The following is a 15,281-nucleotide window of genomic DNA, read 5'->3' as shown; positions in this document are numbered from 1 at the left end:
CTTTTAAGTCACTTAAAACAGAAGTGTAACGTCAACAATAGAACAAATCTTTCTGTAAACGCAAATACAAGTAATGCAAAAAAAGTTATTAGCATACAGTCAGCCAAACAGAATAACTTATATCTGTTTACATACACAAGACACAGCAAGAAAACTCCTGTCTGCTCTCTTCTGCTAGCTCTTCAAATTTACTACACTATCTACAGTTGCCTGCCACAGTTTATCTGCATGACACAGATTCATGACTTTACAACTTCAAAAAATTATTCATAAAAGAAGGCTAAAACATTAGAAAATTTTAGAACTGCTGCACATCTAGAACCCTGACAGATTTTTTTTTATATACTACCACTTCCTATGTTTCATAAGCACAGATGGTACTGTGGCTATTTACCTCACTTCTACAAGAACTTAAAAATAAGAAATGAATATACAACAGTGAGTTTTATAGTACTTACTTAATCTACTACAGAATTTTCAGTATGTATTTCATGGCTTTAATTGGTTCATTTTTTGAAGACATGCCAATGGCCACTTCCCCATTTCAGCATTAAAATACAAATTTTCATAACCATTCTCAGCTGTAGCAGAATACACTATTTAATAGCAAGACATATCCTTATACTGTTTGCAAGGAAATTAAGACATTATAGCTCTTAAAACATAAATGAGGTGCAACTGTCCCACTCCCCACAGTTTCCTTTCAGGTCAAATGACCAAGAACAGGTTATGTGTAAGGTAGTAGCAATAATGGTAACGCATGTAGCAGATGGTGCAGCATCTGACTCAGAACCTATACAGTCTTATTTACGCTCTTCCAGCACTTTACAGAAGGAGCTTGCTTCTCAGGATTCTTAGATTCTATGCTAGTACGGATGACAACAGAAGATCTACCTCGCTGCTAATTAGCCTTTTGTTTTTTTTAAATAAGAAACTGTTTTAGTTACAAATGAGTGTTTTTTCATCGGGTGGGATATCAATGTGCTAACATACTTTCACCAAAACATGGAAAGACTTAAATTCATTTAAATGTAAAAATATCAATACAGTCTTACATCTCTTGTCCAAGAAAAAAAAAATCATCTTCGAGAAGCACCTTCAAGCAGGATATGGTTATGTAAATATGAAAGAATCATTACAAAGAGTAAAGTTCTATATGTTATTTTCTACATCTTCTAATGCTTGTGCATCATATAGAATCTTGTGTATCATACAGCAACTTCTCCATCAGAAGAGGGGTGGCCAGCAGAGACAGGAAGGTGATGGTCCCTCTCTACTCTGCTCTTGTGAGGCCCCAACTGGAGTACTGTGTCCAGGTCTGGAGCCCTCAATACAAGAAGGTGGAGAGCTGTTGGAGAGGGTCCAGAAGAGGGTCACAAAGATGATCAGGGGGCTGGAGTACCTCTCATATATGAAGACAGGCTGAGGACAGCTGGGCTTGTTCAGCCTGGAGAAAAGAAGGCTGTGGGGTGACCTCATTGCAGTCTTTCAGTACCTAAAGGGAACCTACAAACAGGAGGGGAATCAACTCTTTGAAAGGATAGATAATGGAAGGACAAGGGAAAATGGTTTTAAGTTGAGGGAGGGAAGATTTAGGTTGGACATCAGGGGGAAATTCTTTACAGAGAGAGTGGTGAGGTGCTGGAACAGGCTGCCCAGAGAGGTTGGGGATGCCCCGTCCCTGGAAGTGTTCAAGACCAGACTGGATGGGGCCCTGGGCAGCCTGGTCTAGTATTAAGTGGGGAGATTGTTTGCCCTGCATGTGGCAGGGGGATTGGAGATTCATGATCCTTGAGGTCCCTTCCAACCCTGGTCATTCTGTAGTTCTGTGATACAGTGCATGTAGATAGATGCTGGCTTTTGAAAATATGCAAACCATATTCTATGAGCTTATGCAATCCAATTTATTTTTTTTAATCATAAATTATTAAAAATGTAATACGATTATATGTATTGCACAAAGCCTATTATATGCCTTAATTATATATGGGATTCTCACCTTCACATTCACGTGCATTTTCTTTATTTAAGGACAAGGATGAACTTTTTCTTAGCAAAGAGCTGTGAGAAGTTCCTACAAACACAGATTTCTGACTTCTCTTGCGATTATCACACTTGTATCGTAACTAGTGATAGAACTAGAGGGAATGGCTTCAAGCTGCGCCAGGGGAGATTTATGCTGGATGTTAGGAAATACTACATCTCTGAAAGAGTGGTCAGGCACTGGAATGGGCTGCCCAGGGAGGTAGTAGAATCACCGACCCTGGAGGTGTTGAAGGAATGTTTGGATTTTGTGTTGAGGGATATGGTTTAGTGAGTACTATTGGTGATAGGTGGATAGCTGAACTGGATGATCTTGAAGGTCTTTTCCAACCTCGGTGATTCTGTGATATTGCTTATTAGCAGTGAAAAACTAGTACTGCTTACAAAGTAATAAGATGGTGGAAAAAAAACAAACACCAAAATTTCATTCAGGCACAGTCTAAGAGAAAAAAGCAGAACTGTGGGTTTTGTGATGAAATGTTTTGCGTTCTGACTTCAAGTGTAAAACAAAAACTAGCTCTGTGATTTAATGATCAGTGAGGTAGAAAAATAACAGGCAAATATTACCATAGATTTCAGTGAGCTATGTTAGTATGAAAGGAGTAATTTCATATCTTTATCTGACATTAGCATGCTTTTTGCTACCACAGAAAACACACTCTTAAATGACTGTTTGGAAGTACTACAAATTACAAAAACAAGAACACTTGAAACTAAAAAAAAAAAACAGTTTTGGTGGTGGTTTTCTTTTGTCAGCCTCAAGGAAAAATACTGTTTAAGTGCCTGAGATAAATCGAGAAATGCTTCAAGTAGACACAGTATAAGCTGAATGAAAGGTAAAAGACTTGGAAGCCTACAAAGGTGAGGGGAATCAACTCTTTGAAAGGGTAGATAACTGCAGGACAAGGGGAAATGGTTTTAAGTTGAGGGAGGGAAGATTTAGGTTGGATGTCAGGAGGAAGTTCTTTACAGAGAGAGTGGTGAGGTGCTGGAACAGGCTGCCCAGAGAGGTTGGGGATGCCCCAACCCTGGAGGTGTTCAAGGCCAAATTGGATGGAGCCCTGGGCAGCCTGGTCTAGTGTTAAATGGGGAGGTTGTTTGCCCTGCATGTGGCAGGGGGGTTGGAGATTCATGATCCTTGAGGTCCCTTCCAATCCTGGCCATTCTTTGATTCTGTGGTAAGAGTTAAATGTAAATCTCAATTTCTTGTAACAAAAGCCATTTCATTTCCACCTAGTTTACACCATCCATAACTGAAGCCATTAGCATATCACATTACAAGAAGAGAGGCAACAACAGAGATACATACATACATTAAAGCCTGAAAGAATTTTATTTAAAGTTAGGAATTCTCTTTGGCAATAAAATCTGCTGGGTTGTTGGGGTTTTTTTGCTTAAACTTAGTTTATGTTTCATTACTTATCTTTGTAAGACTTAAGATCCAAATTAAAGCGTAACAGAAATAATATGGTAAATTCAGATAAAGCATTTTCATTACCTGCATAAATTAGTTTTTGACCAGCAACTGGAAAAGCATCTTTCCCCCTTTCTGATTCAATCTTCTCTTTCAGAGCCTTCACCTAAAGCAGAGAAGATTTGTTTTAAAAAAAAAACATAGGTTTACAGTGTAAACATTAAGTGTACTTTGTTCCATACAATTTTATTACTAAAAAAGTAGTTTTCAGTTAAATCTTATGTACTTCATTGATAAAGTATAGCAGTCTTCCAAAGACATCAGCACAGACACTTTATCAGTATAAAGTATACCCTCCACAAGTAACTGATTTATCCATGAAAATTCTTCTTTCTCATCTTAACTGCATTAGATTAAGTGTGAGCTTACAATACAATGAAAAGTTGAGAAATTTGGGCAGAAAATACTTTTATCTACTTCCATTCAATTTCCTGTTCTTTGAATGCTGGGGGCAGACCATGCTGAAACATTTATCATAATGACTCTTCATGGAATGTTTGATGGCTTGTTTTATTTGTTGTTGCTTTATTTTTGTTAAGGTCACCATGACATTTGATTTAACTCACTGGAATTACCAGAACCACTGATAAGCAGCAATTTGTGCAAACTCTCTCGTTCATTTTACAGAAGTAGCTTCCAACTCTTTTCCCTCCCTGGTAATATGCAGAGCTTTGCATAGCAAATTTAAGCCTACAAAATTCATTTTGTGATCATATTCTCCAAAAAGACTGCATTACAATATACCAAGGAGATAAAACAAACATATAGAAACATAAAAACACAGACAGACAAAGGTTGTTCCTGTAGAAATGCCTGTACTAACACATTTGCAATTGTATTTTAATGCCTGTATCAAAACATTCATTCCTACTTCTTGGCAGATGCTCCCAATATAGATGCAGAAGACAGCCAATTGATTATGAACTGATTAATCCAAACTAATACCACCTTCTGTGTTCCTGTATCTTCATAATTTTTTTTAATTAAAAGCTTGATCCTGTTATTAAGTTTCTATCTAGCAATTTAACCAGCTATACATGGGAAAATGCATTTAACCTGACAGCTGGACTAGACTGACCATTCTTTTGTATCACGGGTACTTGCAAAATTATCATTTTTGTTAATTTTTAAAGCAGTAGTTCTCTGCTAGGATTGCTTAAGTAGTAAATACACTAAAACATTTTCACATGTCAATGCTAAATTTACTAAGACTCACAAACGCCAACTTTTCAGCAAAATTAGGATCTTTCATCCACTCAACACGCAGCCACACTTCCTAAGTTCACATCTTTCTTCTGTAAATGTCTTAGACCTTCATGTTGTCTTCCTCCTTTTCCTTCTCAGCAGTCCCCCTTCTTCTACCTCTTCCTTTTGGATTTTGTGAGACTTCTTATCACACTAATCCTTGTCCACCAGGGACTGATGAAACTTGAACACTGACAAAGAAACTGCATCTTTTCAACAATAATATAAAAAGAAGTGCTCTTTTTACCATGCTTTATTACCTCACAGAACAGGCCTGCAGAATCAAACCTAATACCTAAGCCTTGTATCCCTAGTGATACAAGGATACAGAGGACAAGATATGATACTGTCTGTGGGACAATGCTGAAATAAGAAGCCAACTCTTTTTTCCCCTCAGCAACTGGACAAAGACACCATTGGTACCCTTACTGTGTGTGCCACTTCAGGACCTGACAAAAGCTTTATGATCCACCACCAGCTAGTCACTTGCTTTTCCACAGCAAGACTAATAGCAGCTCACAACTAGATATCTCTCCAAAGCATTAGCTGCCTTAATACTACTGATTCACTGATAGCATCACCATTCTCTTGCATTTAGTTTGACAAAGGTCCACTTTACCCCTGGATTTATGCTTGTTCAATGGCTTAATATTGTTTCTCCCAAGAAGTAAAAACTGAAGCTATGAATTACTACCCAGTTACTACCTCAAGCTGACAGTCACTCACAACACAACAGTCTGCCTAGGCCATGGAAAGCAACAAAGCAGTTTTTCTGAATTTAACATTATGTAACAGCATTGACTAAAGTTCTATGTTCCACCAGGGAAAACTGTCAAATCACGTTGAAAGGGCCATCTTCTAGAAGCCTACATCTTAACATACTGCTTACCTATTTCATGTACTTCTGTACATGAAATTACTTGTACTAATGACTCAAAAAATGATGTCTCAAAAATTCTCCTTCCACTTAGTCACTGGGTTTGCCATAGATTAGACAAATAATGTAATGTGATCCTTTTTGACAGTGAAATTTAAGGCTCGCTTCACATCTTCTGCACTCAGTCAAGCTATTGTTTTCAGATGTCTCCTGACTTCTATTTTCCTCATGTTTTAGTTCTATTCCAGAATACTATTTTTTTTTCTACAAGGAACAAAACTAAAGTCTGCTCTCTCAAATAGAAACACCTCAGCAGCTAAATGTAGGTTAGGTTGGGACAGACAAAACACACACATTAACTGCTACACAATAATTGTAACTACACACAATAATTGAACTCCCATGTAAAGGAGTTCCTTGCTTCGGTAAAATATTAACAGCAAAATTACAAGGATGCTTTTGCTGTCCAACTCATGTGCACTGATATTGCTGACACAGTGCAAGTGACCCAGGGCACTGTCCTCACTCAAAGCCTTTTGTGCAAGCCCATTTCAACAGACAAGGCACATGGCTGGAGGCGTACAGCACACCTCTCCAGATAAACACCACTGCCAACCAAATTAAGTTAAATGTGTTAGCTGTGACGATGACAAAATAATAAGCAGTACTCTTTGCTTCATAATCATACTGTAGTAGTAGCACATTTGGAAATGCTGCACTCATGGGTGGTTTTACATCACATTCAGTAATCAAACCTTAGTAACCAACTATTAATCTTAAAAATCTGCTGGGGTTCACAAGAGCAGGATGAAGGTGCTGAAGGGTGAATGAGTTTAGACAACTACTCCTTGACTCTTGAGTTCTTTTATACATTATCTCTGATGTTATCATCACTGCTCCATATGAGTAGCAGCCAGCACAATCAACAGTGATGTCTGCTGTTCTACTACCAACATCCCTTCTAAGAGATCAGGCCATCGCCCCAAAAGGTGCAATGCCAAATACTCAATGTTTTCATGGATCATTGTAACACCTGCTTCTCCAAAATGTCAATGCTCAAGATGCAAGGGCAAGTCCCTTTACAGTTTCCAGTTTCCTTCAGTAACACTAAACTCAGTTTCTACTACATACAGCTTCTGCTGGCTTCAGTGGAGTAAGAGTCAGTTCTGACTTCCCTACAAGCTCATTCTACCCAATTGAAACTGTTAACCCACTTCCTGCTAGACTTGTACCCTGAGCACAGCTCAGAGCACAGGATTATGTTCACATATACAACACAAGACACCAGCAGTGGAATCCCCTTTTCACAGTCCAAACACTCCCTATATACCCTACTTCTCATAGTTGGTGTTTTATTGCTATTGTTCTTCCTTTTTTTAAATGACCTTTTACAATAGAATGGACTTAGTTTCCCTAGTCACTGTCTTGAGGATCAAAGACTTGAACAGTGGGATTACTTCTGAAAACCAGCAAAAAATTGTTGAGTACATCAGCCATCCCCCATGTCAGTTGCCACTAGACCTCCTGTCTTATTTATCAAGGTGGGGATAACATTTTCTTTAATCTTCATTTTTTGACCAATGTACCTACAAAAGCCCTTCTTAGTATTCTTCATACTCCTTGCCAAATTCAGTTCCAACTGTTCTGTAGCTTTCCTGACTCTACCCTGTGCTGGTCTCCTGTTTTCCTTGCATGACTTCTTACACATGGGAATCGAGAGCTCTCATGCTCTAACAATGCCCTTACACAGCTGCCAGCTCTGTTCTGCTCCTTAATCCTTAAGAGCAATCTCTGGAGGTCCCATTTAGTAATTCCTCAAACAACTGGAAATCTGCTACAATTTAGGACTGTAACTTTAGTCTTCACCTGACCAACACTCCTCAAGTTTATGAATTCTACTAGGGCATGACCACTGGGCTCAGGCAGCTACTAGTCCTGACCCCTCTAATTAAATCATCCGTGTCAGTAAGCAAGAGGTCCAGTAATACTTCTCCTTTGGTTGCACTGTCACCTGGATCAAGATATTTTCCTCAATGCAGTCCAAGCCTCCTGAACTACTCCTTGTTGTGCTACTTTTCTGCATGTAAGTCTGCACAGAAACACAGTCAGCTGCAGATGTCAGCATCCAATTGTTAGAGGTAGACGTTCACAAAACACTCACACTAAAGTGTATTTTTCTGAAGAGTAACTGCCTATTCTTTTGGTTTCAGCCACCATTTAGCCTGGAGGCCTGAGCCTCTTCACCTGCAAAGAATACAATACCGATTCGAAGAATTAAAAAAAAAAAGACATAACTGATGCATCCAATTCAACAGTAACATGCTAATGAAAGATAAGATTTCCTCTTGTAGCTCTAGCTGGAGTGACTTAAGTCTTTGGCACTCACTGAGGCTATGATACTTGTGCTTCTAGTACATCAGTAGAAAAGAAGCATTCCCCAAACCACCTGAGTTATGTTAGACACAGTAGTCTGAATCAGCTTCGTTTAGACTTGAAATATAAATGCTCAGTTTTCAAGCAAAAAAAGAGAAGCCTGTCACTACTGTTCAGAAGGGCAGCAGTATCTTCCAACTAAAGGCACAATGAAACACTGAAAATAGTAATAACCTGAACTTTGCCTTTACCACATTATATCCTCAAGTCTCTAGATTTTCTAGACTCTAACATAATCATCAATGCAGAGTTAAGTAAAAATTACTTTCTGGAAAGAAACAGCAGCAGCAAATTGATCTGCTGATTTGGAAAAATAGGTTTTAAAATGCACAGTAAACTTCTACATCCACAGAATCATGACATTTTTCACACAAAACATTGTCTGCACAAGCAGCCCATGCTTCAACAGCTTCTCTAAGAAGATCTTATGGGATAGCATCTAGATCTTACGGAAGTCCATGCAGACAGCATCCGATGCCCCACCCTCATCCATCATACCAGTGATTTCCATTATAGAAACTTATCAGCCATCCTGCAGGCCACTAACTACCACACAGCCTCTTGCTCATGCTTCCCAAACGGTATGGAGGAGAAAATGAGAAAGACCTCCTGTGTAGAGATAAAGACAGTTTATCACTGCAAAGCAAAAACACTGCATGCAACCAAAGCAAAACAAGGAGTTAATTCACTGCTTTCCCATCAGTGGGCAAATGTTAGAGGCTTCCTGGAAAGCAGGGCTTATCATGCTTAACAGTTTCTTGGGAAGACAAACAGCACCACTATGACCTCCCCTTCTTCCTTTTCCCCAGCCTTTATAGCTGAGTACAACACTGTATGGTATGGAACATCCCTTTGACCAGTTTGGGTCAGCTGTCCTGGCTGTGTCCTCTCCTACCTTCTGTACCCCCAGCTGGAGGGCAGCAAGAAAGGCAGAAAAGCCTCTGGCTTTCTGCAAGTACTGCTTAACAATTGAAAACATCAAGTGTGTTATCACCAGTGTTTTCATTAAAAAAAACAAAACACAGCACCGTGTGAGACTATGAATAAAATAAAACCCAGCATGAGAGTCAGGCATGACTGCCTCTTGGTGAATATATGCTTACTGCTCCTGATATTTTTCCTCCCCTTCATGAGCACAGAAACAGCTTCTAGAACTCTCCAAAGACTGTTCTCTCACCTCTCCAAGGACTGAGCTGAGGCTGACCAGATCCTCATTCTTACTTTTTTTTTTTTTTTTTGAAGACAAGGTATCTGCTTTATTCTTCAGGCATTTCTCCTCTTTGCCACGATCAAGCAAAAACTGTAGGGAAGTGTCTTGCAATCACACTTGTCAGCAATCTCAGCATTTATGAGCCCTCATGGGATGCACTCACAGACTTAGGAATGCTCAAGTATTTCTCTTCCAACAAAGGTACATCTTTCTCGCTCCAGCCTTTCCCCCAGCCTCTGGGACCTGAAGCATAATCTTGCTGGAAAAGATTGATGCAAAAGTGGCATTCAATACCTCAGCCTTTTTACTGTCCCAGGTAACCAGGTCTATGATCTTGAGAACAGGGCCCACTTTTTCCTTTTGTAATTGTAGAAGTTCTTCCTGTTGCCCTCACTGTCCTTGGCCAGATTTTATTTTCTCTGAGCTTATACTTTCCTAACTTGATAACTGCTGCCCAGATGCTTTGCATTTGAGCTTGAAGGAGCTGATCCTTGAATATCAGCTGTATTTCTTGGGATCTTCCTCCCTTCAGGGCTTTATCCCACAGCACTCTCACAAGATCCTTGGAAAGGCTAATTTGCTTTTCTGAATTCCTCAGTCATGAGCTTGCTGTACACCCTCCTTGCCATCCTAAACACCTTGAAAACCCAACATTTCACAGATAGCTACTTCAGCCAAGGCTGCCTTTGACCTTCACATTCCCCAACAGCTCCGTCTTATTGACAAGAACAAAGCCCAGTACAACACCTCCTCTCAGGAGTTCCCTCTATCACATGAAGAAGGAAGTTATCAACAACACATTCCAGCAATATCTTGGATTGGTTATACCATGCTGTGCTGCCTGTCCAACAGATATCAGGCTGTCTTAAGCCCCTCATGCGGGCATGTGAACATGAAGCCATACCTACCTTTTGCAAAGTGACTCATCTGCCCTCTTTCATTCTTCCCAATAAGGTGGCCTGTAGTAGACACTCGCTACAATGTCACCTAGCCCCATCCTCCCTTAAATCCTAACCCTAAACTGCCGGTCAGCTCCTCATCTGTACCCAGGCAGAGCTCCACACACTCTAAGTAGCCAATAATACAGAATGAAATACTCCCTTTTCATCTCCTCAAGGCTGTATCCTTCCATTAGAACACTCCAGTCAGCCATCTCCTTTATGCTAGTAAGATCAGAGCCTTCCAACTGTACACATACATAACTCATCCTCCTTGTTCCCCACACAGCGTTTGCTAGTGTATAGGAACTTAGAGCCACCCTAGCATGCTAAGTACTCATTTATTCGGGACAATACCCAATTGCTTGGGACACTTTTTCCTTAGCAGTACCTTACAAGCGCTTCCTTGCTAAACCCACAAGCATTGGAAGTGACCCTGCTTAAACTTCATTTAGCTGATTTAGTGATCCCTCCTGATTACAACATCCCAGTGTCCCTTGTTCAGCAGCCTGAACCTCAAGGTCCATCACTCCATAGAGTGGTTGCTGGTAAGTCTATTCCCCATTAATTTTCTTTGAGACACCACAACATATTTACCTGTTCTCATAAATCTTTAATGTGATGGCACAGCTCTTCTAGGATAGCACACCTCCTGCACAGTAGATTCTACCCTCAGAGGCCCTAGGCACCTTCTGGAGTCAGGGACGTGGAAGGCTGTAAGTTGCCCAGCTGTGGTTCTTAGTTATTTCAGTCAGCTAAGTAAGCAGGACACGAACAGTTCCTTCTAGGCAAGCAGTTCCCATGACCCAAGTGTACACAACAAATTCATTCCCTTCACTCTCACACAGCAGTTTCAACTTTTCTCAGCTTATACTCTGTGGTAAAATGGACAAGTTAAAAAAAAAACACAGCTTTTTCTCATTTCCAGCCCAAACTACTTCATTAACTATTAATACTCCCCTGTTTTTATGCCAGTATTACAATTTAATCACAGACAACCTTTCCATTTGCCATGGTATCTACCTATGTAGAATACTTAGCACCACCAAATCCTCCTCCCAGCTTGTGTGCTAAGCTAAGCCAAGGCCCTTTCGTTTACTCTCAACATAATAGTCTCAGTCTTCCATACTGTCTCTGCCACAACTGTTCTAGTAAAAATTCACTCCTTTTGGGAACAAGTGGCCAGCATACATATTGAAGATGTTGAAGTCTAGATCTTTAAGTTCTTGGCTGAAGAACTTTCCTTGCTTGAAAAGTCAAACTCCAACACAAAATAAAAGAGACTAACTACAGAAGGAAAGCAAATGCAGAAGCAGTATACACGTAATAAAACAAAAAATCTAGTAGGATAGAGCATAACTTTAAAATGCTAAAGTACTTACAAGGTGTTAAAATGATGAAAAAACTGCATGTGCTTCCTGACACTTAGTCTGGTTATCATCGAAAATATTTTGCATAGTCATCTATCAAATCTTAAGCAGCAAATACAAGCCCTCTAAATTCGTACCTTCTGCGACCTTTTCCCAATACCCCAGCTGCCCCTCCCCTGACACACTCCACGCCATCCATTCCCTTGGGCCGTGTCATGGTCACCAGAACACAGACTCCAGCACTGCCCCTCTGCACACCTATAATACCTTGATGCCCTTCCAACACTGCGGCAGCCAATGTGCACGCAGTGCTGTAGGTGAGGCCACAAAGTACAGAGGAGAGGGGGCAGCCCCTCCTCTCGCCTGGTGGCCCTTTGGGCTCCAGGGCACACTGCTGCCTCATGTCCTGCTTGCCAGAATTCCCGATCCCTTTCCATGGGGCTGCTTTTCCCCTCCCTCATCCCCCACTCTGTACATAGAGACAAGGCTGATTTTTGTTGGAGCACACTTCTGGGATATTCAGTACAGCTTAGGTTAACACCTAGCCCAAATTTCTGAACTTTAAAAACAGGAGATCCAGCGCAAGAAGGTATGATGTGCACATCCTAAAATCCCTACACATCTAACAATAAAGCATATTAAGTACATATGAGAACATGAAGAGGTTCTAACTTCCCTAACGAAGCATCCTATTAACCATGCACAGTGTTAAACAAGCAGGCATCTCATTGTGTCAAAAAAGCTCTACGTAAAAGCCCACTGTACAAGGATGAGACCAGCAAACTTTGCTTCACATAGTGAATGTATCTTCTACTTCTCCCCTTTCTGACAGTGAGGATGTTAAGGGTATCAGCCCAGGGAAACTGATAAAGAAACAGAACAGCCTTGCTTAAAATTACTATTTCACTTTAAAACAGAACTTAAAAATATTTGTTGAATTTTTTTAAAAAAGCTTATTTCAGACTTACACAGCAATAACTGGCAAAAGACTTAGAAGTTTGCAGTGCCAATCCTATCAGTTCAGATGAGATTTATCTAGACAGGTCTGCATCAGCTTCAGAATACTTATTATTCCCTTCTAACACGTAGTTTAACGTGTTCTCTCAGTTAGAGAATGAACACAATAACCAGCCTGTGTCCATAAATGCACATTCTGATTTGACCTGAGTGCTCAGGTAATGAACTGCTTTGTGCAGAACTAGAACAGCTACAGCTAGTAAATCCATTCTCTATAAAAAGCACGATGAGTACATGCTTTTGATGACATCTCCTATGGCTTTGTCTCCTCTCCCGTCCCTTCCCCCCCAAAAAAGCCACGCTTGCAAAAATTTCTTTATTTGATAATAACCCTTCTCAGACAACATGGCCTGAAGCTAAACTTTTTTTTCCCAACTTTTATTCAGTTAAAATACTTGACAGTCCTTATCTACTGCTTCCAAAAGCAAGAGTACTTCATACTCTCAGTCTGATTTTTCATCAGCAAAACTGCTCAGTGGGCTAGCACTTCACAACAGAACAGCACAAAATAAAGTCAGAGTATAAAAAACACTCTTTGAACTGCACATTTTAGCTGCCTGATCAAGCAGAAAATTAATCAACTGCTTGTGTAAAAGCTTTAAGAAGCCAAATCAGTTATTTTGAAGTGTATTTCTTCATACTCCCTCCTGGAAAGTCTATTTAGTGCTTTCCTTACTACTGATGAGAGTTCTCTATTACAAGCATAAACTCTTATTAGAATACTATCTTGCATTCTAACATAAATCTCTTCAGACTCATATTTACTCAGAATGCAGGGAGAAAGTGCTAGAAACAGAAGCCAATTTTAGCGCAACAAGTTTCCCCGGCCTATCACAACTAGATCATTTTTGGCCTTGTCACAGCACAGGGCACAATTCCAAGTAAACAAGTCTACCTCCAGCAGCAAAACATGCAAGTGTAGTTCAAAGACTAAAACCAATGTTCCCTGAACTCTCAGAGTGGACACATTTGTTCAAAGATGCCAGAAAATTCCCCTAAGGATTCCATGCAATCTACTAAAATCAGTATTCTTCAAAATCTGAGAAAACCCCAATGGACATTTGGTTAGTACTCTGGGTTTGAGAGTTCCCCCATTCCCTTTATTAATTTCTAATATCCACAGCACTTTCTACAGTAAGCCCGCCCTTAATTTTCTAAAACACTGTCCTAGGAAGTTTAAACACATTTTCACCTTGATGCCTTAAGGACTGACACAGCCAAGGCCTAACCCTGCACACCTTTACAGGGAGCGTTCCCCAAATCCTAACCACATTGCATCTGCACGAGCACCTGCTCTTAGCCAAGGCCAAACAGACTGCGCTCATGAGAAGCATTCCTGTCAGCTGCTGCACCTCAGTGGCAACACATCTGCATGCAGACAGTGCAAGCAAGTTTCACATCACACAACTTCTTACTGATGCGTTTTGCTGTCTCACAGGCTGGCAACATCCTCCCAGCCCTTCCCTTGCCCTCCTTTTTCTCAACGTGGAGAAGAGCAGATAAGCTTACAAGAGAATTTCTCCCAGCAGTAAGTAAAGTGCAATGTTTTAGATCCTTGGTGGCTTCTGATACATGCTTCAGCGAGCAATTTGCCATCTGCCTGTCACACCGTTGGGCCAAACGAGCTCAACCAGATTTTGGCCGTCCTCCTGGATTGTTTTTACAGACGGAGGAGGGCAAGCCAACAGGCCTGGCAGCAGCAGGCACAGCACAAACATAAGGCTGCTGCAGACACCTCCAGAGGCCCAGCTCGCAGCTCTGCTCCAAGGAAAGCGCTTTACAAGTGAGCAACTACCTTCCCCGGGACTCCCTCCCCGCAAGGAGCTCCGTGCTTGCCCGAAGGCACCCAGCGGCGCGCCAGCAATCACCCACCGACACCCCCACCGCAGCGGAGCAGCAGGGGCGGCCCCGCCGCTTTCTCCGCTCGCGCTTTTTCGGCGGGAAGCCGCGTGCCGCCGCCCCGCTTCCCCCTCCCCCTCCAGCGCCGAGCCCCCACGACGGGCGAGGGCCGGAGCTCCCGCCATGCTCCGCGGCCGCCGCCTCGACGGAGCCCACCTGTCCCGCGGCGGAGCGCACGCGCCGCCCGGAGCGGTGCAACCCGCCCGGCCCTGTCCGCCCCGCGGGGCCAAAAGGAAGCTATTTCCCTTCCGTCCTCCGCGCACCGGGAGCCCCGCGGCCCTCCCGGTCTCTTCCCCCGCGATCCCGGCCCACCCCGCTCCCGTCGCAACCCCCCCGCCGCCGCGGCTCGGGCACGGCGCTCGCCCCGCCGGGACGGGGAGAGGCCCGCAGCTCGGGAGAAGCGGAGCGTCCAGGTTCCCCCCGCTCCCGCACCGTCTCCTCGGGGTCGATGTCGATGCGGAAGGTCTGCTGCTGCAGCGTCTTCAGGGTGATCTGCATGGCGGCGGCGGCGGGCCGTCCGGCGCCCCGGGTCGGCGCACTGCACGGCACTGCACGGCGGGAGGAGCGGAGGCGGAGCGGCGGCGCGCTGTCACCTCACGGCCCCGAGCGGGCGCGGCAGCTGCCGGAGCTGAGGGAGCGGAAGGCGGCGGGTGCGAGGAGTAACGGCTGCGGGCCGGACGGGGGAGGGGCGAGGGGAGGCGGGGGTGGGCGGAGTGCGCACGCGCAGTCTCGTGGGGGTGGGGCGTGTGTCGTCGCTGAGTCGGGGGACGCCGCG

At 42.7% G+C, this 15,281-nt stretch overlaps 1 protein-coding gene across 2 annotated transcripts in view; it reads right to left on the bottom strand.

Annotated features, from left to right (window-relative positions):
- RAD23B (RAD23 nucleotide excision repair protein B) overlaps nt 1-15,204 on the bottom strand; it is a 35,474-nt gene extending 20,270 nt beyond the window's left edge. The window contains exons 1-2 of one of the 2 annotated variants that reach the window (XM_031607757.2): nt 14,939-15,204; nt 3,542-3,623 (exon numbers count right to left, since the gene is read on the bottom strand). In XM_031607757.2, coding sequence (XP_031463617.1) covers nt 3,542-3,623; nt 14,939-15,004 — 148 coding nt within the window. In that variant the 5' untranslated portion in view covers nt 15,005-15,204. Of the gene's footprint in view, nt 1-3,541; nt 3,624-14,022; nt 14,326-14,938 lie in introns of those variants that run through there. The other variant, XM_090130679.1, reaches the window with a different exon arrangement.
- Between the last annotated feature and the right edge of the window lie 77 nt (nt 15,205-15,281).

Source organism: Phasianus colchicus, chromosome Z (genome assembly GCF_987193195.1).
Source record: "Phasianus colchicus chromosome Z, bPhaCol1.hap1.1, whole genome shotgun sequence".
NCBI classification, from domain to species: Eukaryota; Metazoa; Chordata; class Aves; order Galliformes; family Phasianidae; genus Phasianus; species Phasianus colchicus.
Note: the sequence above shows the minus strand (reverse complement) of the source record. Positions and strands in the feature narration are given on the sequence as shown.